The following is a 26,470-nucleotide window of genomic DNA, read 5'->3' as shown; positions in this document are numbered from 1 at the left end:
GTCGGCCCAATTACAATTTAAGCACATTACGATTGTTGATCTAAATATTATAGGAATATAATTTATAGATGTACATTTATTTTAACATGTCGAGATAATATATACTTATTTTCACTTCCATCGGCCCTCCATATTAGATTTTTCTTTGTTCTTTATATCAGTTTAAATGTATTAAAATCATGTTATATTCACTAGATACTTTTAACCAATTTAATTGATCATGAATTTAAAATTCATTTAAAAACATATACTTATATTTTGCTTTTATCTTTACTGTTGGCAAAAAAAAACTTATATTTTGCTTGAATATATTCTCATCGTTGTTTGTTTTGCGATGGCAATAAACAAAGTCAAGGATATTCATACTCATTTAAGTCCTTTTATATAAAATGATAAATTGATAACGCATGCTATTAATTACGACCCGTGCATTTTCTGCACGGGTTTAAAACTAGTTAGTCAAAAATATCAGTTAGAAGGTGTTAAATGCTTAAAAATAATTTTATATTATGAGTTTACTTTATTTTTCAGGTACTTACTCACAATAAAATATTGTAATTTGTAACTCGCCAATGTACTAAATTTGTAGGAAAATAAGGGAGTCTTGGAATTGTAGCTCTACTGAAGCACCTAATAATTTGTCCATATATTCGATATATGTAAGATATATTTTAATTAAATGTATAAAATTTATTTGAAAGAAAAGAGGATTTTATGAGCTAATGCTTAGAGGCCTGAATTAAACACACAAAAGTTGATACATAATCATTCTTTAACTATCGTGTGAAACATCTCAATGTTTTACATCCACCTTCAATAGCTTCAATAGAAGTTGAGATTACGTGTGCCATTTTTGTATTTTATCTCCTTTCTCATTGCTTTTATTTTGCGACACATTATTATTGACATAATAAATTTAATAGCTACTCCTCTTGAGTTAATGATGTTACAAAAATAGTATAATGAGATACGAGATGAAACACAAAATGGAACATAGAATCTACTCTGCTTCAATGGACTTGACTCTTGAGTCTTGATCACTTGGGGAAACAACCAAAAAAAAGGAAAAAGAAAGAAATATTTGAAAGGAGTACGATTTGTGATAATAAAAAGCCCAGACATCAGTCCAGGTGGGCCGAGAAGATTCAGATGTGTCTCCAAAATGGGATAGCCATCATAAATAGACGTGTGTATCGATCCATTCACATTCATATCTCTATTACAAGTTCAGCATCCACGGGAAGATATAAAGGAAATGTCACAAGACGACGTAGGGGCGAAGTTAGGAATTATCCCTAGCGGAGATGGAAAATTTTAACAGAGGTGAACGAGTAATGAGTAATGACGTAAGGGAATGTGAAAAAAGTTGAGAAGTTTTAAATAAAAACTAATATAAAATATACATGGAGGTATCTGATGCAACAATTCTTATACAAAATCGTTTTACATAAGCATTATTGTAAAACATATTGATTATTTTTCCTTTAAAAAAAACATATTGATTATTTACATAACAACGTCCACTAAAATTGATACGAAATAAAAATGAGGATATTTGTTAAACTAGACCTATAGCTTAACAATGGTGTCCGACCCAAGACCTATTGGGAAAGACGAGTAATTATCCAAGACGCGTTGAATAAAAACGGGATTAGTTTGCTAACAAGCAAGTTTTGTGATTTCAATATATTCTCTGAATGCCAAATACAAATACTCAGAGGCTTATAAATAGCCAAGTTGCAGTTTGAACAACCCAAAGGCAACGAAAAGTTGCTCATAACTTAGCTAATTAAGACTAGGACTTAAGCTAAAATAAGACTCTTTATTGTAATAATTAAAGCAGAGAAATTGAAGAGATAACATAAAGACTCCCTTTATTGAATAACAAAGTGGTGGATAAATTGCCACAAATTAAGCTGACGGTCCACTGCAACTTATTAAGCTCACGAAATGCCCAGTCGAGTTTAACAAAGTATCCGAACCCACTGTTAACACAAAGTTGCTTATCAAGCCACGAGTATCGTCACAACCGTCACCATTGCTACCCGTATCATCCCCTCCCCCCCCAACTTCTCTCTCTAGAAATCGAGAGCTTTTCTCCCAAGAAAAAGGGGAGCTTCTAGCTATCTTCAAACCATTGGGTTAACAACCCTAACTTTTTCTGAAAAGTCTAATCTACCATTAATCATTCCCATTCCTATTTTCTCTAGGTTTTTCTTGTGAAATCTCGTTTAATGATTGCAAAAGGGGGCATTTAATTGGCCTTTTTTGGGAAAAATCTTCTAGCTTATTGCTTTTTTTCTGGGAATCGTCCCCAATTCGATTTGTATTCCTTAATCATTCCTCTGTCATCAATTTAATTGGGTCTTTAATTTTGGGTGGCTCAAGTAAATCTCTGCAGCTCCCTCTCAACTGTCAATCCGTTGGGATTATAGTGCAACGTTTTGTTTTCCTGGGAATCTTTACTACCTATAAATGGTACGATGGGGATCCTTTCACATTCATCCTCATCGTCTGCAATCACTACTCAAAAAACATATATTCAATCATTACTTCACAAATACCTTCAACATTCTCAATCAACAAAAATGGAATTCGAAAATCAATTTGGGCGTTTTGGAAACCCTTCTGAAAATATCAATGGGGATGTGCATCAGAACATCTACAATCACCAAAACTATCATCAGACACATCCAAATACGGATTTCCACCCTCTGAACCCACAACACATTAATCTCTGGCGTTTCCCTAGGTCTGGGGGGGTGGTGAATATTGACCCCTCACACCTTGGGAAGTCCAGGGAGTTCTGGGGGAAATGCATCCTGGGCTTTCTTGTTGATTACCGGCTCTTTAAAGCAGAGTTGGTAAATGATGTCATCAGAAAGAAATGGAGAACTAAAGGACGTGTTAAGGCGTATAAAATGGGAGAGATTTACGTTCTTTATTGTGAAGATGATGAAGACAGGGAGGAGCTCTTGACAAGGAGTACTGCTTCTATTCAGGGAGCAGTCATGGTTTTTGCCCGCTGGTATGCTGACATTGTCCCACGAACTGTTAGGTTCCCCTATGCTGAAGTCTGGGTTCGTGTTTGTGGACTTCCCTTTGAGTACCTTACTACAGAGGTAGCTAGCATAGCGGGTAAGCTTCTGAGCAATAGTTTTTTTATTGAACCTTTTGACGTCATTCCTGAACACAACTACCTTAGGATTAAGGTGGGTATTAAGTTGAACGAGCCCCTTATGCCTGGGTTTTTTCTAGCCATGGAGGGGGGGTACCTGCTATGGATACAGTTTCGTTATGAAGAAATTTTTAAATACTGTGTAAAATGTGGGAAGGTGGGACACAAAGGGTCCCAATGCAGAGAGAGTGTGGCTACCATCGTCTCAACTGTAAATGGTATGCTAGATAAAGTGGAACATAAAGGATTTGTAGTTTTTCAGTCTCATAGTAACCATACAATGTTTAATCTTGACTTAAGGGCCACCCCTCCCACCACTAGGTTCATTAATTCCAGAATTCGTTTGAGAAATGGTGTGGATAGGAGTAATAATCAGGGTAGGGACTCTCCTGAACGTGTCATTGACTTTGATCTAGGACTCACTCCTGGTGGTAGGGTTCAACCAGGAATGATTTTTGCTGTTACGGCCCAGCCTTTTGCTGGGCCTGTTATCTTTCAAGTGGGGAATATGGATGCAGGAACTCATGGGCAGGCTCAGGATCAGCCACAAGATCACATGAATGGGCATCTGGGTGATACTGCAATGACTGATGCTCAAGCAGGGGTTGTTGCTGGTGAAGCAACTGCTATGGATCAACCAGATTTGGCTATGAATGAAGCTCCCCAGAATGATATCTTAAACCAAGTGGAAGAAAATTCTGGTAATGAGGTGCAGGGGGCAAATTCTGGGTTGGGAGGATGGCTTGATGAAGGTGAAGGTCATAACCAGATTCAGAATCAAACTGGAGATGATGATTATCATAGTGCTGAAGATGAGTTTGATAATCAAGGGGATGTGCAGATGACCCATCTGGATCAACTTCACCAAATGCAACAAAATGATCCTTACCTGATTTATGCTGGCCAGGGCTCTTTGAGTGGAGTTCTTGACAGAGATTTGCGCATTCAAGAAGAGATTCTCAACAGGGTGGAGAGTGACATTGAATGGGCAAGAATGGATGATGACCACAGAGGGTTTAATCAAACCTTTGACCCCCTCCTGGTGGTCTGCCTATTCGTTACCACCAACCTGATGGCACTGTCATTCAAGCTGCTACTGCGGATCAGACTGAACACCAAATTGTGGCAGTGGCAAATCAGGTGACTGTCCAGGAAGCTTCTGTCCAGGAACCTTCTGCTGCTGCTGCTACCCAAGCTGAACAAAGGGTGGAGGTTAATGGAGCCCCTGCTGGTGGGCTTTCTGCTGCTGTACATGTTGAAGCTGAACCTCTTGCTTCTGTGCCTCTTACTGCTACAAGTGCAGATGCTCTCAATCAGGCAGATCAATTTCTCAATGAGGTTATCTATATAAGTGATTCTACTACTGCAACTGCAAGTCCTATACCTGAAGATTCATCTTCAAAAAGTTTTCTCAATTGGGATACAGCAACCCAAGACTCATCTGGGTACAGTCAAGCTATCAACTTGATCTCTGAAGAAATTAATAACAATGTCTCTAAAGCTGGGCTTGGTCCTTTGAAAGGATCAACAAGTAAGGTGAATACTGAACTAGTTCTCACTGTGGGTTATGATGGTGTGTTCAAGACTGATGGACCTATTGATCTACCACAAGTCAAGCCCCCTAGTTATGCCTTTTCCTCCACAGCAATCACCAACAAGGGCAAGGAGCTAGAGCTGGGATCCTCGTCTCTTTTACCTTTGAAGAATCTTCTACAAGAACTTTGAACAAAAGTCTCTTTGAACCAAATGATATCATTGTTCTTTGGTGCACCCGTTGGCTTTTCGGGTGACAATTTTTTCACTATTCCTGCTGTTGGGAATAAGGCTCTTTTGATTTCAAAAATCGAAATTCATGGCTCATCTGATGGATGTATGGGATTGGCTGATTTATATTGCCATTCTGAAATGAGCTCTAGCCTAAAAAGCTCTTGTAAGATTGGCTAAGAAACGAAAGTGTTGCATCAAGTTCTTGATGACCTCGTGCACTCGACTATGTGAGTTCTCCGGGAAAGGCAAAAGATTTTACGGGGCATCGGCAAAGAAGAGTGTGTGAGAAATGGGGTGGCGGGGAAGGTAAGGCGACGGCTATTCATGGCAAGGTGGCTAGTTTTTGCATAAAAATTACTGATGATGAGGAAATGATGGATTCGGACTCTTCTGTGAATTTTGATGGCGGCTTTGCGGAGGTTGGGCCTTCACAACCTCCTCTCTCGCCATGAATGGACTGATTTGGAATTGTAGGGGTCTAAATAATGCGCTCGCCCCTACAATTCCTAAAATTAGGGCGCTTACTAGTAGTAGTTACTTTGATTTTCTTTTCCTTATCGAAACTAAATGTAATGTAAATAATGTTAGTCCTTTGTTTCGCCCTTTTGGTTTTGTTTTGACCGCCGGCATTGATGCAAATGGTGTAGCGGGTGGGCTATGGGTTGGATGGAAGAAAGAAGCTAAGATGACTCTTGTGGAGACATGTAATAATTTCATGGTATTCCTAGTGGAAAAAATGAATGGGCGTTTATGGTATCTTGTGTTGTTTTATGGAGCATCAAAATTTGAACTAAGGGAGATGGTCTTTGAGACTTTAGAAGCCTACTTGCACAAGCTTACTCATCCATACCTCATTGTGGGTGATTTTAACCAAGTGGACTATCAAAGTGATAAATTAAGTGCTTGCAATTCTCACATACGAGGGGCTTGTTCTTTCAATAATTGGAAACTACGGAACGAGTTTATTGATATCCCTTTCAAAGGACCTCGATTTACTTGGTGCAACAATAGAAAAGGAAACCGTAGGGTTTATGAAAGACTAGACAAGGCACTAGGCTCCAAGGAGTGGTTTACTCTTTTTCCTGATACGGGTATTAAGCACCATCCGATCCAGATCTCGGATCATGCTCCTATCGAGCTCGATCTTCACCTTACCAAATCCGTAGGCAAAAAGCCCTATAAGTTGGATGCTTGGACTTTGGACTATCCAGAATGCATTCAAATTATTAAAGAGGTTTGGAATCTACCTGATTCTGGATCTCCTGCTTTCCGAGTTGCTCGAAAACTCGCAAGGGTTCGGCAACATGTCAAGAAGTGGGCTTTAGATAAAAGAAATGGTTGGGCTGACAAATGGGATGAATTTGATAAACGGTTGGAACAGAGCATGGAACTCGCTATTTCGGGAGGTGGGGAGGAAGAATATGACCTCGTAAATACGGAAGTTAGAGAGTTTGCAAGGGCGATGGCAATTTATTGGAAACAACGAGCGAAGCTGAAATGGTTGGTTGATGGTGACACCTGTACTAAGTATTTCTTTAACTGGGTCAAGGGGCGCGCGGGCAGGAACTTTATTCTTGGCATTAAAAAATCTGATGGAAATTGGACTTATGATCATGATGAGATTAGCAGCTGCTTCCAAGACTCTTTTGTCAAGCTTTTTTCTAGACCGCACCATCCTCAGCAAGTTCAGGGAGGTACTCATTCATCCTTCGATCAACTTCTAAGAAACCTTAACAAAAGAATAATGAATGATGATGCTGACTCTTTGGCTAAGCCCTTTACTGCTAAAGAGGTTCGAAAGGCTGTCTTTCAAATGGGGCCGATGAAGTCTCCAGGCCCTGATGGCATTCCGGCCATCTTCTACCAACGTTGCTGGCATCTTGTGAAAAAGGATTGTACTAAGGCTCTGCTTTCAATCCTCAACTCTGGTGTGGTTCTGAAGGAAATGAATCGTACCTTCATTGCCTTAATTCCCAAATGTGATAGTCCTGAAGCTGTCAAGGACTACAGGCCAATCAGTCTTTGTAATGTTTTCATGAGGATTATTACGAAATGCATTACAAACCGCATGCAGAAAGTCATGGGTTATTTAGTTGGGGACCATCAAAATGCTTTTCTGGCTGGGAGAAGTATAAGTGACAATATTTTGCTGGCTCATGAAGCGATTCATAAGATTAACACTCATAAACATGGAAAATTTGGTACAGTCGCTTTCAAGGCTGATATGAGCAAAGCTTTTGATCGGGTTAGATGGGATTTCCTTCAGGCTGTTTTGCTTTCTTTTGGTTTTCCTCCAAGTTTGGTTAACCTGATCATGAATTGTGTCTCGACGGTGAGCTATGAAATTTTAATGAATGGGGCTCCCCTTCATCCTTTCAGACCGAATTGTGGCCTCCGACAAGGAGATCCTTTATCGCCATATCTTTTCATCCTTTGTATGGAAGTTCTTTCCTGCAACGTCGAGAGTGCCCAAAGGGAGGGCAAACTCCAGGGTATTCGCCTGTGCCGTGGAGTAGCCCCTTTAACGCATCTTTTCTTTGCAGATGATTCGGTTTTCTTCTTCCAGAACAAAGGAATTGCGGTACGACATCTCAAACGCCTCCTTGTAAATTACTGTGAGGCTTCAGGCCAGGTCATTAATGACGACAAGTCGGGAATCATCTTCAGCCCAAATAACACCCTTCGGAAGGTGAGTTTTTGTTTAAAAACACTCAATATAAAGCACAACAAAGGCTTTGGAAAGTACCTTGGTCTACCAACTGAATTTCAGCAATCAAAAAAGGAGATCTTCATGGGCCTTGTGGAATCTGTTATGAAACGCATATCTTCGTGGAATGGGATCTTTCTTTCTCCAGCTGGGCGACTTACCTTAATCTCCTCCGTCCTATCCAATCTCTCCATTTTCTTTCTATCGGCATTTAAAATTCCGGTAAGTGTGACCAAGAAGATTAACGCTCTCTTGTCACATTTTTGGTGGGCTGGATGTAAAACAGGTAAGTGCCTCCACTGGTGTAGTAGAAACTTCACTAGTCTCCCGAAGAGTGAAGGGGGCCTCGGTATTAGGAATGTGGGTTGTCTCAATCAAGCATTATTGGCAAAACACGCGTGGAGACTCGTGTCAAATGAGACATCGCTCTTTTGTTCAGTTTTCCGAGAGAAGATTATGGGTCCCTTAGGATTTGAAAATCACTCATGGATTTGCAGGAAGAAATCCTTCTCTTGGGGTGCTCGGAGCATCACTCATGGCTTAAAATTTATTAAGGAACACATTGGCTGGAAACCTGGTATTGACTCTAATCTAAATGTGTGGGATAAGAGGTGGGTTAATGGGCAAACTCCGGAGCCTAAGGATAGCCTTCTTGAGGAAGGCTTTATTTTCTTAAAGGATCTTCGCGTAAAGGATATCTGCATCAATAATGGAGGGTGGAATGAAGGCTTAATCAACTTACTCTTTTCGGACGAAAGCGTAAACCAAATTTTGGCTACCCCCCTTCATTCTTCACAGTCACGGGATGAGATTTTTTGGCCCTATGCTAACAGTGGCATTTACACTGTCAAGAGCGGCTATGGTATTCTCTTCCGCGACTTTTTCTATGCGCATGGATCTAGAAAGGACAAAGCTCGGATCCATGCTAACTGGAAACTCTTCTGCAAGAAGCATTTATGGAACCTGCCGGGACCCCAGTCATGGAAAATTCTTCTCTAGAAAATTTTTGCTAGTTCCCTACCGATTGGTAGTGAGTTTTCTAAAAGAGACATGACCTGGGCTTCCTCTTGTGTCCTGTGTAATGCTACAAGCGGCTGCGTGGAAACCCTTGATCATCTTTTTCGCGACTGCCCTCTTAGCTCACGAATCTGGGCCGGATCGGGGCTGGGTATTACTGTCGGTCATCTCCCTAATATTGATGTCCGCGACTGGATCGTTAATTGGATTCTCTACCTCTTCAAGCTTGAGGATGGGCTTAATCTTGTTATTCACTTTCTTGTGATCTTGGTTAGTCTCTGGACTTTACGAAATGATATCCGGTTTAGGGGCAACACCTTTAACACGGGTGTCTTTTACGCCAAGACTCGTCACCTTTTAAATGAAGTTCTTCAAGCCAACGATAAAGCTATTTCTGAGCCACTGTATCCACCTGGTTTCGAGACCGGCGACCCGGTTCTTTCCCCGGATGATGACTTTGACTATCAGCTGCTTCGAGCGGGGCGACCTTTCTATTGTATTGGAGGTCCTTCGTCTTGCGATATGGTACGTATCTACGTTGACGCAGGTTGGAAGACCTCGTGTCTTGCGGGTTTTGGATGGATTGCCCTTGGGACAGATGGTGCCATTTGTTATGAAGGATTCCTTCGAGGCAGGGCTGAATCTCCTCTTCAAGCCGAAGCGCTAGGGTTAAAGGAGGCCATTTCCTGGGCACGCCAGGCAGGAAATATGCACATTGAAATTTCCTCGGATTGCCTTTCGCTTTTGACGCAATGGATGGGGAAGCAGACCAAACATCACCATATCAGGAACATTTTGCAGGAGATTACTCTTCTTTCATCTGATTTTCATTGTTTCTGTTTTAGTTATGTTCGCAGGGATTGTAACTTAAGAGCTCATGCCTTGGCTAAACGGGCTATGGGCTTGCACTAGGAACCTTTCTTTACAGCTGCCAAAAAAAAAAAAAAAAAAAAAAAAATCATCCCCTCCCCCTTTGAAGGGAATTGACCTCAATTCGGTGAGGCCGTCATCATCCAAGTACGGGGATAAATCACCCACATTAAAAGTGGCATGGACACCGTAATCACCGGGCAACTCGATCTTGTAGGCGTTGTCATTAATACGGGAGATCACCTTATAAGGACCCTCGGCCCTAGGCATAAGCTTATTTTTCCTCTTACCCGGGAACCGTTCCTTACGCAAATGGACCCATACCAAGTCACCTTCTTTGAACACACGTGGTTTCCTATGCTTATTTGCCTTTTGTTTATAAGAAGTGTTAATAGCTTCAATACGTTTACGAACTTGCTCGTGCAACTTGATCATGGACTTCAATTTCGCATCCGCATCTTTGTGTACTAGCTCGCCTTTCGGAAGTGGAATCAAATCCAGTGGAAGGTAAGGATTAGCGCCATACACAATTTCAAAAGGAGAATGGCTCGTGGCATGAGTCGGGGACCGATTGTAAGCGAATTCGGCATGAGCCAATTTAGTATCCCAATCTTTTAGTGACCGGCTGACCAACCCACGCAACAATACTCCCAAGGTCCGGTTTGTCACTTCCGTTTGCCCGTCTATTTGCGGATGATGAGACGTACTAAAAAGGAGCTTGGTACCCACCTTTCGCCACAAGGTGTTCCAAAAGTAACTCAAGAATTTGGAATCACGATCCGACACAATAGTTTTGGGTATTCCATGAAGACGGACAATCTCACGGTAATAGAGTTCGGCAACATTGCTTGCATCATTGGTCTTGTGACAAGCTACAAAGTGGGCCATTTTAGAAAACCTATCCACGACCACCATTATAGCGTCTTTACCTCTTTGAGTACGGGGTAGAGCTACTATAAAATCCATGGATACATCTTCCCAAGGACGGAGCGGAACCGGTAAAGGAGTGTAAAGGCCGGGTTTGAACGAGCTCTTGGTCATGTTACATGTCACACACTTGTTTATCAAATTCGTCACATCACCTATCATTTTGGGCCAAAAGAAATGTTCCTTCAACACTTCTAGTGTCTTAGCGATCCCGAAGTGACCGGCCAAACCTCCACCGTGTGCCTCTCGGACCAACAACTCCCGAATTGGATGTTTCGGAATGCAAAGTCGATTCTCCTTAAAAAGAAAACCCTCCTGCACTACGTACCCCTCAAAGGCACCCTTTCCACATTTATCAAATATGTCCCCAAATTCAACATCTCCCTGATAATGATTTTTCAATATTTCAAAACCAAGCAGACGAAAACTTAAAGTAGTCAATAGTGCATACCTCCGTGACAATGCGTCGGCTACAACATTACTTCGGCCGTCTTTATACTTGGAGGAAAAATGGAAAGATTGCAAAAATTCGACCCATTTTGCATGTCTCGGACTCAAATTTTGTTGCCCATTAATATACTTCAATGACTCATGGTCGGAATGTAATATAAAATGACTTGGCCGCAAATAATGACTCCAATGCCTCAAAGCTCGAACAATAGCGTAAAATTCCTTGTCGTAAGTACAATACTTCAGTCGAGCACCCCCTAATTTCTCGGAAAAATACGCAATAGGTCGACCACCCTGAATTAAAACGGCACCAATACCAACACCGCTAGCATCGCACTCGACCTCGAAAGGTTGAGAAAAGTCTGGTAGTGCCAAGATAGGGGCACTGCACAACCGAGACTTGATCAATTCAAAGGCTTCCTGAGCCTCTTTTCCCCATGAAAATGAACCCTTCTTCAAACAATTTGTAATAGGACTAGTAATTGAGCTAAAATTGTGAATAAAGCGTCTATAAAACGAGGCAAGACCATGAAAAGATCAAACTTCACTAACCGTCTTAGGAGTCGGCCATGATCTGATTGCATCTATTTTAGACGGGTCCACGGATACTCCTGCTGCCGAGACAACATACCCCAAAAATACTACCTGGCTGACTTCAAATGCACACTTTTCTTGTTTTCCATAGAGTTTTTGAGCCCTTAAAATATCAAAGACTTGTCGTAAATGACCCACATGCTCCTCCTTGCTTTTACTATATACCAATATGTCATCCAAGTAGACCACGACAAATCTGCCCAAACACGGTTTCAAAACTTCATTCATGAGCCGCATAAATGTACTTGGAGCGTTGGTAAGACCGAATGGCATAACGGTCCATTCATATAATCCGTGCTTTGTTTTAAAAGCCGTCTTCCACTCATCTCCCTCGCGCATCCGAATTTGGTGATAGCCGCTTCGCAAGTCAATTTTTGAGAACACTTTTGAACCATGGAGTTCGTCTAACATGTCATCAAGTCTCGGGATTGGGAAACGGTACTTGATTGTGATGTTATTTACGGCCCTACTATCCACGCACATTCGCCACGTACCTTCCTTCTTAGGTACTAAGAGGACGGGAACGGCACATGGGCTTAAACTTTCACGGACAAAACCACGAGCCAAGAGTTCATCAATTTGCCGCTGCAATTCTTTGGTTTCTTCGGGATTACAGCGATAGGCGGCCTTATTCGGTAATGGGGCACCCGGAACAAGGTCAATTTGATGCTCGATACCGCGTATGGGGGGCAAACCAGGTGGCAATTCTCCGGGAAACACATCCCTGTACTCTTTTAATAATTCTTCAATGGGTCTGCTCAAATTGGAATGCAAAACCATGGTGGAGTCTTCACTGAGAATGAGCAAGTACACCATGTTCCCCTGTTCTAAAACCCGTTCAACCTCCCGTTCGCTAACTAGCATCGAGTGACTCGATTTTTTTTTTGCCTTTACATTCATGGACTGAATTGCTTCAGCGGACATGGGTTTCAAAATGATTTTTTTGCCTTTATCTTTCAACTCATACTCATTACTCCTTCCCCTGTGAACTACATCTCGATCGAACTGCCATAGGCGTCCCAACAACACGTGACACGCATCCATAGGAATTACGTCACATAAAATTTCATCCTCATAAGAACCCATAGCCAGTCCCACCCTTACTTGACGAGTCACTTTCACACTGTTACCGTCATTTAGCCGATGGAGTGCATATGGTTTAGGGTGTGCTGTAGTAACCAACCCCAATTTTGACACCATCTCACTAGAAGCAACGTTGGTACAACTACCCCCGTCAATAATTACGCTGCACCACCTATCCCCGACCCGACACTTGGTATGAAACAACACACCACGCTGGTCCGAATCATCAGCCACGGTTTTTGTTTGAAGGGTCCTAAGAACCAACGCTGTATCATAAATCGGTGCCTCGTAACCCTCAACCTCTTCCTCTTCACAGCCTTCGTTGAACTCAAAGACATCCCCCAATCTCTCCTCCTCCTCTCGCAACTCCTCACGGCAATCAAGGGCTTCCCTTAACGTAACTACCCGTTTGTTTGGGCACGAATTTTGATAGTGCCCGAACCCCTGACATTTAAAGCACCTTACTTTGGACAGACTAGTTTCCTTGGTCGAATTAGGAGATTTTGAGGGAGACATATTTTCATTGGAGTTAGGACTCTTGGCTGGATTAACACTAGATGTCGAGGTATTAAATTTTAAGGGTGACTCGGGTTTGGACCAAGTTTTGGGTTTGCCATAATCAGTATTCGACCCATCCCTGTATTTGGCTTTACCCTGGGACTCAAGTTTCAAACAAAGCCCGCAAAGTGTGTCGAAGTCCGAATAGGGATACAATTCCACGGTTTTAGCAATATTAAAATTTAATCCCCGCAAAAACCTAGCCATCTTTTGCTCTTCTATTTCCTCTAGTTCCCCCATTAAAGCCAGACTTTCAAATTCATCGATATATTCCCCGACGCTCAATTTCCCCTGTTTAAATTCGGCAATTTTACGGTAAGTGGTAATTTTGTGAGTCGTGGGTACATACCGTTTGCGCAATTTCCGTTTGAGCGAATCCCAAGAAGTAATCCTCTCCTTCCCTGCTCGGTCTCGCCTGGTTTTTATTCCTTCGAACCACAGCGAGGCACCCTTGCTTAGCCGTAAAATAGCATATTTACACCTTTTTTCGTCACTAAGGTCCTTGAAGTCAAATAATCGTTCAATCTTTCGTTCCCAATCCAGGTAGGTTTCTGGATCGGTTCCACCTGCGAATTCTGGGAGTTCAGAAACTTTAAACTCGTCTTGTTTTGGTTTAGAACCAGTTCGACTGCCGGTAGGCCTATTACGCAACAAGTCTTGAAGCTTGTCATAGAACTCGTCGTCGAATTGCTCGCCAGCCATTCCTCTGTTTTTTTCTTTTTCTTTTTTTTTGTGGATTTTTTTTTTTTTTGTGGATTTTTTTTTTGTGTGTGTTTAATTCGAACGGAAATAGGACCGTCTCGATTGATGGAAATCAAGAGCCGAAGCTCTGATACCACTTATGATACGAAATAAAAATGAGGATATTTGTTAAACTAGACCTATAGCTTAACAATGGAGTCCGACCCAAGACCTATTGGGAAAGACGAGTAATTATCCAAGACGCGTTGAATAAAAACGGGATTAGTTTGCTAACAAGCAAGTTTTGTGATTTCAATATATTCTCTGAATGCCAAATACAAATACTCAGAGGCTTATAAATAGCCAAGTTGCAGTTTGAACAACCCAAAGGCAACGAAAAGTTGCTCATAACTTAGCTAATTAAGACTAGGACTTAAGCTAAAATAAGACTCTTTATTGTAATAATTAAAGCAGAGAAATTGAAGAGATAACATAAAGACTCCCTTTACTGAATAACAAAGTGGTGGATAAATTGCCACAAATTAAGCTGACGGTCCACTGCAACTTATTAAGCTCACGAAATGCCCCGTCGAGTTTAACAAAGTATCCGAACCCACTGTTAACACAAAGTTGCTTATCAAGCCACGAGTATCGTCACAACCGTCACCATTGCTACCCGTATCAAAAATAACTTTCATTACTCACCACTTTTCATAATAAAGACACTTAAAATCTTTCGTTATATGATTTTACAATGTGATATTGTATTTCCGTTATATAGAAGACTTACTCGTATCTCGAGGTGGAAAAAAAATTACCCGACTCCCCCGAAACTCAACTAGATGAAACTCGAAATTAAAATTGGGTGAACCGAAACCGATCTAACCCGCCCCAACGATAAACTGATAACAACTTTATTTTTTCCAACCAGAACCTGACCTGAGGGACCCGGCCTGTGATCTAATATTGACTCAACCCGGCGGATGACTCGATAATGAACTAAGTAGCTTGATAATGGTTTAAATGAGCCAAATTAACATTTATCTTAATCTATAAAATCTTATTAAAAAGTTAACCTAAAAAATGTGACATGATAAGTTTAATTGTGACGTGGCAACTTTTAATGTGACATGGCAAAAAAAAGTGACACGGATTACTAATTTAAGAAAATTAAAAAATATAAATTAAAAAAATAAAAATAAATAATAGGTATAAACAAAAAAATGAAAGAAAAAAAATATTGTAAACCATTGGTCTCGTCTCATAATTTTTGTTATTTATTTACCTTATTTATTTAACCACTACTTCCTTTATTTAATGAAATAACCTTTTAACTTTTCTTTCATAATTACTATATATATTCCATATATATGTACCATATTTTTTATTTTCCTTTCATTCATTAATTTTTTAGAGAATTAGTAATAGAATTTTTTGTATATATAACTATTATATTCACCCTAATTTTCAATTTTATTCAAAAAAATAACACCTAAAGTATACATAGAAAAGTAAATTAATTATTTCGTTTTTTATTTTTCTTATGTAAATTTATTAATTTGTTATTATTTTTTGTGTTTGTATTAATATTGCAGGAGAATGAATTTCCAACTTTATTCAAAAAATTGGTAGGTAAGGTATAGCTAAAGAACTAAATTAATCATTTCGCTTTTTATTTTTATTATGTTTTGAATTAATTAGAATCTTATTAGTTATTATTTTGTGTTTATATTAATATCGTAATTTATTTTCGCAGTATTTTTTACTCAATTCAGTACATTTTACACAAAATTTTCCATTTGCATACCCGTTGTTAAAAGAACTCACCAAGTCAATTCTCCCTATTCCTAACAACTAAGCATCTTAATTTAGTTATTTTTCTTCAACTATATACTGTAATTGAATGTAAAATTAACTAGATTTCTTCAACTATACCCTAATTTGATGTAAAATCAACTAAATCAATTTTAAACCCCAATTTCTTCAATAATTAGGGCAGATAATTAAATGTAAACTCACAAAATTCTTCAATTACTCTAATTAAATGTTTAAATTAACTAAATCAATTCTACAACTCTAATCTGAATTCTAAAAACAAAACCAAGTACTATTAGAATAAGGAAAAGAGCTAGGAGCGTTCATGCGCAGACAAACTTTTTGGAATTCACCGTCATCGACTTGACTTGGACATATAATATTGCTTCCAACAATTCATTTTCAAAGGGCAATGGTTTCGGACTTTCGTCAATGGTATTTAGGGAAGGGGCATGAATTCATGATGGTGGACTGGTGGAAGGGACACAGTAGGGCCGACCGTGGGTGTTCGGGGCGGTTGTGGTAGCTAGAATTGGAAGGAGAAGAAGTGGTGCCAGTATTATGTTTTGAGTTTTTTTTTCTCTGTTTCTTTCTTCAACGCAGTACAATGAGAGAGATAAATGAGAGGGGTAAAATGGTCAAAAGTGTACTGTGTTGAGTAAAAGGTGTACTACGAAAATCAACACCCATTAATATTGTAGGAGAATGAATTTTCAACTTTATTCAAAAAATTGGTAGGTAAAGTATACATAGAAAACTAAATTAATTGTTTCACTTTTTATTTTTATTATGTTTTGAATTCCCTATTTACTAAATGAATAGGCGAAATTCCAATTTTTCCCGCCTAAAACATATTTCCTAGAATAGTGTTTGATATTTTTAGCATATACTATAGTTGTAGACATGATAAGTTATAAATGGATATAATCTTTTGTATTTAATTATTTATCATTTAATATTTCACATTCTGCACAAATTTATCTCCGATCTTTTTAGGATAAGAAAATTCTTTTTTTAAAGAACTTATTGATAAAAATTTATTGAATTTTTATGATAAGAAGTTGCGACTAAAAAATATGGTATTAGTAAATATTTGTTAAAATTCATTGACTTTTTATGATAAAAATTTTCAGCTAAAAAATATGTTATTAGTAAATATTTGTAAATTAAAATCATTAATTTCTCGGTAAAAAAACAAAAAAAATTCAAAAAAAAAACTCATATTATTACTTCTTACGATTTAAATTTTTATTTATTTCTCTAATCAAAATACATTAAGGAGAAACATGAAAAATAAGTGAACTGTCAATTTAAATTCTATAAATAATACATTAAAAAGTAAAACTTTATAAATACCGTGCATATATTGCACGAGGTTTATATTAGTAACTCTATAAATACCGCGCATTCTTTGCGCGGGATCTAAACTAGTTAATTAGAATTTTATTAGTTATTTTGTGTGTGTGTGTTTGTATTAATATTAGAGGAGGATGACATACTCACATATCAATAACAATGCACGAGATTGGAAATAATGGCTATGGATCTTCTTTACGATTTTTTCTTGGTTTGGATCTTTCATTTTTGTCGGTTTTTCTTTTTCCTACAATGGTGTATTTGAAATATCGAATGATAGCAAAAATCTTTAATAAGTTGTTGACATGTTATTACATTATTGTCCTTCATTCACTCTTTTCTAAACTTTAGTCTCATTGTAACACTTATGTTCTATTTTTATTTCGTCAAACAGGTTACAAATCAAATTGCTTAGCCAAACTGTTAAAGTACGATGCACATATGTCAATTTGATCTTATCATAGTGTTATAATATGCATAATAAATATTATGCATGATTAGTATACTTTGTTAGAAACCGATTCTTTTTCTCCAATTTATTGTTCCAATTCCAATGCTTTCTAGCCTTTAAATCATTTTTTTGTTTTCCATCAAATATACTATTATGTAACTCACAATATTTTTTGGATAAATATTTTTTTTTCAATGATTTGTTTATATTTTATTTCTCATGAATTATGAAAGACTAATATTTCGTATGAACTATAATAATATTGTTTTGACTATAATTTTTTATGAATGATCGAATATGAAGAAGTTATGTTTGGAATCGTATATGCATAAATCTCTATTTATTGCGTGATTCCGAGAAATGTGTAATTAGTTTTGTTCATCTTATACTACTAAAATAATTATTAGAGTTCATCTATAAAATTTTGATCCTTACTTTACTCTCTTACTTTTTGTCCCAAAACTAATTTTATATATACTATGGAGTATATTATTAGAACGCAAAATATGATATTTAAAATATATGTAGTCTTTCCTTAGAATTATTCGGAATAATTGTTAAAGTTGCTCACATAAAAGTTCACGGCCGTTTCTTTACAAGATAAACATATGGCCAAATAGTTTAAAATGCACCAAAAGGATAATAAAAACAATATCTCCATTCAAGCAATAAAGAGGCAAGTTGAAATGTTTGTTGGTGAAGAAAATCATTCATATTCTATAATCTTTAAGCCGATCAAAGCAATGGTCAAATAATAAAGAGACAATTGAAGAATCATTAATTAAAGAGGCAATTGAAGAACCATTAATTAAAGAGGCAATTGAAAAATCATTAGCTACTCAAACGAGAAAATTGAGAGTCTGATTTTCTTTCTATAAAATCTCATCCAAATACCAATTCATATTATCTTATTTGATACTATGTTGTCCAAACCAACATTACTCGTCCTTAAAAAAGACGGGTTTTTTTTGTTCTCGCTGTAATTTAGAGTATTTTATTGGAATTTTGTGTCTCCTTTTTCTTTTTGTTCATATATTTATATTTAATAGTCTTAATTGGAGATGTCAATTCAACTAATTAAATTGATAATTTAATTAATGATGTTATTGTAGGAGGTAGGGGTGGGCATAATCCGGTCCGGACCGGAAAAATGGACCGGTCCGGACCGGAATCTAGTGGACCGGAACCGGAATTAAAAATTCCGGTCCGGTCTCCGGTCCACCATTTTAAAAGATTCCGGTTTCCGGTCCGGTCCGGTCCGGGACCGGTATTTTCCGGTCCGGACCGGTTTGGACCGGAATGCCCGGAATTATTGTTATTTGTATTTTTTTTCTTAAAATTGTATTTTTATTCCGGTCCAATCCGGTCCCAACTGGTCCGATCCGGTCAAGGACCGGAATTTTGACCGGAATTTGAAAAGGTAGGTAATTCCGGTCCAACGGTCCGGTCCGGTCTTTGACCGAATTTTTCGGTCGGTCGGTCCGAATTTTTGTAATCCGGTCCGGTCCCGGTCCATGAATTTTGTCGCTTCCGGTTACGGTCCAAACCGGTTCCGGTCCGGTCCGGTCCGGTTTTGGACCGGTGCCCACCCCTAGTAGGAGGTATGTATATTTTAATGCGGTCCTAACATGGATGTACTTTGAACTTCACGTAATTATTTTGCAAACCCAATAAGAAATATTTTTACAAGACTAGCATAATTATCCATATTGTACAAGTTTTAGGATTTTGACGGGAGTATTTATTTAAATTCTATATCTTTATGTGTACTTACTATAAGTGAAGTAATAAGAAGGTTATATTTTTGTAGAGAAAGAAAGGATAATGAATGAAAAGTAATCACGCTATATATTTCGAAGTTAGGAGCTTTTTAACTGCATATGGAGTAGAAAATAAATTTCAATGCAATTTGTTCATATATGGAAGGGTGGCTTCTTTTAATGTTTGTTTTATTGGTAGCAACTTGTACTCATATTTTCAAATGAAAACAGGGGACGAAAATGGAGCACAAATTCATGTTCCAATACTTCTATGGCGTCAAATTGTCCATAAGACCACAAGTACCCGAAAGTTGAATTTGACGGACTGTGTCCTCGCTTCAAAACAACCAAGCTATTCACATTTTGGTTTGCCTATCATCCCGAATCAAAAATTTGTGTTAAACTTTTGTTTTAAAATACCGCTCCCTTAGTCGTGTTCATTTATTTACCTTTTTTTTAAAATTATTTGTGAGTGGTTTTTTAATTAAAATTAAACAAATGATTGAGTGAGAGGGATTACTCCATATAAGTTATTCACAAATTAAACACTTAAACACAGTAAGTTATTAACGATCCCGTGATTTCCACGGGCTCCAAAACTAGTTGTTTTCACTTAAAACTACAACTAATACGCCTACACATTGTATAAACACAAAGTTTTCCATTAAAAACTAAATATATAAGATAAAATATATGTTGATAATCTGGCTCGGTACTTACTTGCTAATGACCCGGCTCCACTTGCTAGCCGTTGATGACCCAACCCGAAGATGACTCGTCATAAATTGTAACTGACCTGAACCCGTCACTGACCTGAGACAACCCGGACCCTATATGGTCCGACGTGCATTGACCCAACCCGTAAGCAACCTGAATGACCTGATTACAATCTATACTTGTATTTGACGTGTTCTTCAATCCGGTTGGACAAAACTGTTTAATTCAAACGTAAAAAAATTAAGATGATCTTTTCCTCCACAGAAAAATTACACAAAGACAAGTATAAAACGAATTACACAAATTTACCGTAAAATGAATTCTTTTAGTAACCATCTTTATCCATTAATAGAATTATATTTGAATCCGTTTTATAAATATATCAACAACAAATTATGCTACATAAAACTAATTCAAAAAATTTAGATAGTTTTTCCCTACAAAAATCAAGGGTGTGTTTGATCTAGTTTTTGAAAGTGTTTTTTGGTTAAAAAACAAAAATTGAACAAACACACCATTTTCTAAAAAGTTAAAAGTAGTTTTTAAAAGCTAAAAAAACATCTTTTTGTCCTTAAACTTAAAATTTAAAATTTGATGCTTCTCATTTTGAAAAATACTTGTAGAAAATTTAAGTTTCAAGAACACACTCTTTTTTAACAAGTTAGATCAAACATGCTCTAAAATAGATTCCGAATATAAGAGTTGGCAATGCGCGTCGTCACTAGTCATCTGTGAGTCATCATTGCATGGTTCCTACTCACGTCATTGCTCCCCATTATAGATAATTTCCTCGCTTTACTTATCGCTACTTATCATGTTACTATGTAAATCATGTACTACACTAAAATGAAACTTTTCATCTCTTTTCTTCGTATATTGTCCCTACTTTGATATAGAAAGTAACGAATATAATTGGACCCCTCTTATTTTGAATTAACATTTGCAAAAATCATTGATAAAAAGAGATGTAATCCATGCATTATCGATCTACCTTTGCCGCCCTTTAATTTTTTCCTTTTTTTGGGGATACATCAACACCTATAATCATGACTTGAAATGAATCTATATCGATCAAACTCTAGTCAATTCCCTGGACTTCTGAATTTCGAATATCTTAGGTGAAAACTTATTGCAAAGAAATTTCATATCATAAGAAATTACACCTGCGTTATATTCCATTATTCCACATCGTTTAATTTGCGAGTGTTATATATTTTCTTATTATAAAGATGTAATCCTTCGTTGAGTCGTTTTTTATCTTTGAAATTCGTCTCATTCACAAATAGCGGCGGACCCAAGAATTATATTTTGGTGTAGCAAAAAAAATTTATGCTTAAAAACGATTAACAGGTCCCGATTTATGTATGCTTTATATGTTATCCTTTAAAATTTTGGTTCCTTGAGATTTATTTCACATAAAAACTTTGCAATTGTTTATTCATTTTACTTATAATTTATGATGTCTTAGCAGAAAATTAACATTAACTCAAACTCTAAATACTACTTCTGTCTCAATTGTTTGTTTGTCTTTGATTCAAATATCCTGCAGAAAGAATAAAAAAAGCAAATAAATAATTGGGATTAAGAGAATACAAAACAATTAAGTTTATGAAGAAAAAAAAGAAGCGAACAAACAATAACTATTAGAAATCACTTATTAATCACAAATCAACTAATAAATGATAGAGTAATAAGTATGGAGTAGTTGTGAGGGTGGCATTTTGTGAAGATTAACGAAGATAATTGAGATATAAAAAGGATGGCATTAATTGTAATAATTAATTCTCAGCAATATACTATGGAATTTGAGATATAAATTACTCCGTAAATGAGAATGTATAGTGAGGAAGGAGAAGGATTAGGGAAAGAGTAATATAACGTCATTTATTGACTAATTAATACATAATTTTTGTTTCGGTTTTTCTATCCTATGTCCACTAGGCATAGGATAAGAAACCTAAAAAGGAAAGAATTAATGATGTTTTTCTTGTAAAGTGATAAGATATTGCAATTTCCCATAAAAACATCACTAATTCTTTCCCTTTTTGGTTTCTTATCCTATGTCTAGTGGGCATAGAATAGAAAAACCCTTTTTGGTGTACCAAATTTTTTTTTCTCATTAATCTCTTGGCTTGTGGTGTAGCAATTGCTACACAATTCATGTATGTGGGTTCGCCCCTGATCAGAAACGAATGTTAATAATCAATTGAGACATGTACTATCCCTAAACTTGAATATTTTATACGAATTTAAGAGTAGTAATCGACGCCCGTCAATCATAATAAAAATTTAGACCAAACTACCTAAAAGAGATCTATTAAACACACGGTAAACTAAGCTATTATCATCTCGACTTAATTATAAGGAATTTTTGGATGAAATAAAAGTCGATTTGTTGTTTATGCAAAAATTCAGGAAATAAATAATTTTTATAGGCCTATTGTCACGGTCCGGTACTTTAGCCGGATCATGGTGCGCACCCTTGCCCGTCTCTAGCGCAAGAATGCTAGAAACAAGGGTCTCGTATTAGTGAAGGATCATCCACTAGCGCGTTTCTCGGAACTCGGGGTGTGTGTCGCAGGGGCGGATCCACCTGAAGCTAGGAATGGCGGCCATTACCTCAACCGTAAAAAAATCGGTTAAGCGTACAAATATTTGTTACCCCAAATATTGTTGAATAGTAGATAAATATATAATATGTGTGCATTGTATAGGCAAGAAAAATTAAATGATTTAGTGGTAAAGGCTTTGGTTTTTTTACCTGGATCTCAGGCTTGATCCACATTATATGCATATTCCCTTTTTTTTATTTGCTCTCTTTAAATGCATTTTTAAGTAAATGCTTATGTAAAATGTTAATGAGTGGAATATATAAAGTTAACTCATTAATGATTTGGATACCACACACATTTTTATATTCTTTAATCTTATTGTATAAATTTTATTCTTTTGCTGTTTTAAAACCAAGTATAAAAAAATTCGATATATATAAAACAAAAGCAATAAAAAATCGCTAAATTGCAAGATCAAAAATTTAGTCGATGAAATAGATAAGAAAAAGAAATTAATAAATCAAAAATTAGTAAGAAATATAAAATGCAAATTGAAATTTTAGGTGGGAAATAACAAAATTTAAGTTATTATGCAAGCGGTCATTGTACACGTTATTTATTTGTGAATTATATTTAACAAGTTATGTATACTTTTTCGATCGTAAAATTATTGATATATATGGGCCAAATTTTTTTGCTACCTTAAATTTTAAATTCTGGTCTGCCCCTGGTGTGTCGGGAATCCTAGTCACGATTATCAAAATCCGGTATACGAAAGCAGTAAAAGTAAGCAATACGATTATTGAAATCAAGAGACAAGCAATATCAAGCTTAAAAATGAGAAGCGATTTTGATTGACTAGCACCTCAAAATAGCTTATTTGATAGTTTGGTTCATGTAGCAGGATACATTGAGGATGCAGAACAGCATGCGTTTTGTGAATACCTAAAAACGTATCTTAAACTAAAAACGAGACTCCAAGATTCAACACGCAGGAAGTAGTCTTGGAGTTCTAAATGAAACTTATCCAGCCTTGTTTGAGGAAAGTTTACCATTCCGTCGTCTGCATTGATCTTTTCAAAGACAAGATATAACTCCTACATGATTAATTATGGAACAACAACTACAACGAGTGTTGTAGGAATGCTCCACAAATAATTTCTTCACTAAATCGGCGCCATTAAAAGTTGTAGCACCTTTTTTTTTCTTCAGCACAGGGGCATCCTAAATAACATCTTGCTCAAAGGTTGTCTTATACTCTTCATGCTCTGAATGAGAGACTTCACCTCAACTTCTTCGCCAAGGCTTATAATGAAAGTTAAGAAGTGATTTCAACACTTGGAACAACCAATATATTAATCATTTCTTGCACCAGATAAAAAATTATCTAGAAATGCGTAAGAGTTATTATTTCTTCGCATCTAGCCTGACCCAGCATAGTGCAGAAAGAAGGGGAAATCGTTAGACCGTGATTTATCTCAACCCTGACATAAGGATCTAGCAATTGAGGCATACATGGCTGAAGTAGACGGACATGATATCATACTGAAAATACCTGGCATGATAGAGAAGTTGAGTACACTTAGAAGAATATTCCATTATGATGGAGAAAGTAAAGCAACAAATCTAATGAATATGGAAAGACTCCTATAAATAAGAAACTAGTCGTTGGAAACCTTGGGACAAAATACAAGACATGATACAACTCAGTACAATAATTCTTGTTAGTACAATAAACACACTCTCAGGGTACAACAAACATAGTCACGATTGCGTATAGAGCAGTTCAGCCTGACAGGCTTGTTGGGGCTGGTGTCCTCCACAGTTAGTGCAATGACATATAAATCTCTAAAAGGATCAAAGGGTATACTTTTGTATTATTATCAGTTGGTCCACGTTTATTAATAACGGTTGGCTTGCTAGATAAGTTTGAAGTTATTGTCATACAGATGGCGGTGATCAACTGGTCCCTAAAAGTCACACCTATAGGATACGTTTGAGAGATGTGACGGTATGAAAATACAGTCATGTTGATGCCTAATATGACTAAGCGGTTAGTCGGAGTTATTGACTAATGATTAGTCAAACGCGATGTTGAGATATTTATTTAATACGGATTAAATAATACTGGCTAAGGTGAATTAAGCAGTTAATTCATAAATTGAATATAAACGGTGATATTTAATTAATGTATATTGAATTAGTTAATTATACAATATTGTCATTTTCGGACAAGTATTAACATGTCGACTGATTCATGTTATTAGTCGATATTTTAATATCCGATATCGGATGACGATTTATAATTAAAACCCGTCATATACATTTTAGCAAAACGAGTCGGACCACGAGTTAAATAAGGAGAAAGTGGAAAGCCCACTCCCTCCCTAAGCACTCGGTTGGCCGAGAATAACAAAAGGAGAGTCCCTCTCTCCTTTTGATCTAATCATCTCATTTGAAAGAAAATTAGGGTTTTGGAGCATTTTTTCTGTGAAATTCTAGATCTCACATCAGAAAACTCACAAAAGCTCTCTCAATATTGCAAGTCAATCAGAGAGCAATTTCTAGCACAAGGGGCATAGTCTCAGACGATCTTGGGTGCAACAATTAGGAGGAAATCTACATTGATTTCTGTTCTTAGGCCGATTTGCATAGGACCCGAGGTTGATTCTTATTCTTTTATCGTTTCTCTTGTTTTTCGTTTATGACAATTAATCACATGATAAAATTACGTTATAGTCCTTAATTTTAAGGGGTTTTATACGGATCTTACCCTACAAGTGGTATCAGAGCGAGGCCACGTAAATTTTTTCATCGTGATTTTTCATAAAACGATTTGAATCGATATTTTTTTGCCTTGAAAACCGTGCCATGTTGTACACGGCTGATCAGTCGATCGAGGACTTTAGTGTCTCGATCGATTGGTTTTTGTTTTCGATTTGTTCTTTGCATATTGTTATTTTAAAACGGTCATTATAGCAATATGTTAAGGTTTTGTCAATTGTAGATTTAATTTTATACGAATTAGGTCTAAATTACAATTGGTTTTGTTTTGTCAAATCGATTTGAACGAGGGTTTTAATGTTTCGTTTTTTTTTAAAGCCCTAACTGTTCGATCGAGAAGTCCTCGTACTCGATCGAACAACAGTGCTAATAAAAGTACTCGATCGACCTCGAGTTCAGTCGATCGAGCACTTTCTGTTTGGCAAACCACTCGATCGACTGGCAGTATCAGTCGATCGAGACTTTTTGTTCTTCGATCGAGGACTTTAGTGTCTCGATCGAGGAAATGTTTTGGCTGCGTTTAAAGTTATTATTCCATGTTTTAATTTTTCTTTTGGCCATAAAATGTACATTATACGGATTTTGTACACTCGCTTGATTGTGAAACGGTTCACACACGTACCATTTAGTTATTTTAAAGCGGTTTAAAGTAACGGATTGTAATGAATTAAAATTAAGTTGATAAAAGCGGTTTTGTCACATAATTTTAAATCGTTAAAAGGTGGTTTGGATAAATTTAACATAATTACGGAATTATGTCACGAATAAATTTTGTTTTAGTTGATGCATTTTTATTTATCGTTACTTTTGAATGCCATGAATGTTTTTATTACGTATTTAATTTTACAAACGGTTGTAACTTAGTGTGGCCTTAGTAGAACGTGTTACCGTAATGATGGAACACGGTCTTGGTTGTATTTTGAGATCTCGCATCTCCGTTTTGGATTTTTCCTTGTAATTACAGTTTTAATTTAGAATGTAAATAGGTTTATATTTTGTAAATTTTAAATTGTAATTTTGAGAAGACCAAAGATGGAGATCGGATGCTCACTCATTTGCATGGATCAAGATGGAACATCAAGACAAGCTTCTCGGGTCCAACGGTGGATTCCAAAGTTGTATTATGTTCATTTTGCTAGGATAGGCCACACTAGGACTTTTATTTACGTTTTGCATCTTTTTATGTTTTTCATCGTAACGATA

At 37.1% G+C, this 26,470-nt stretch overlaps 1 protein-coding gene across 1 annotated transcript; it reads left to right on the top strand.

Moving 5' to 3' along the window:
* The first annotated feature begins 8,702 nt into the window (after positions 1 to 8,702).
* Positions 8,703 to 9,581, top strand: LOC141655275 (uncharacterized). Its single transcript, XM_074462362.1, has one exon. The coding sequence runs from the start codon at positions 8,703 to 8,705 to the stop codon at positions 9,579 to 9,581; it is 879 nt and encodes a 292-aa protein (XP_074318463.1).
* Positions 9,582 to 26,470: the final 16,889 nt, after the last annotated feature.

This window comes from Silene latifolia, chromosome 5 (assembly GCF_048544455.1).
Source record: "Silene latifolia isolate original U9 population chromosome 5, ASM4854445v1, whole genome shotgun sequence".
NCBI lineage: Eukaryota > Viridiplantae > Streptophyta > Magnoliopsida > Caryophyllales > Caryophyllaceae > Silene > Silene latifolia.
The sequence above is the reverse complement of the archived record's forward strand: the minus strand, read 5'-3'. Positions and strand labels throughout refer to the sequence as shown.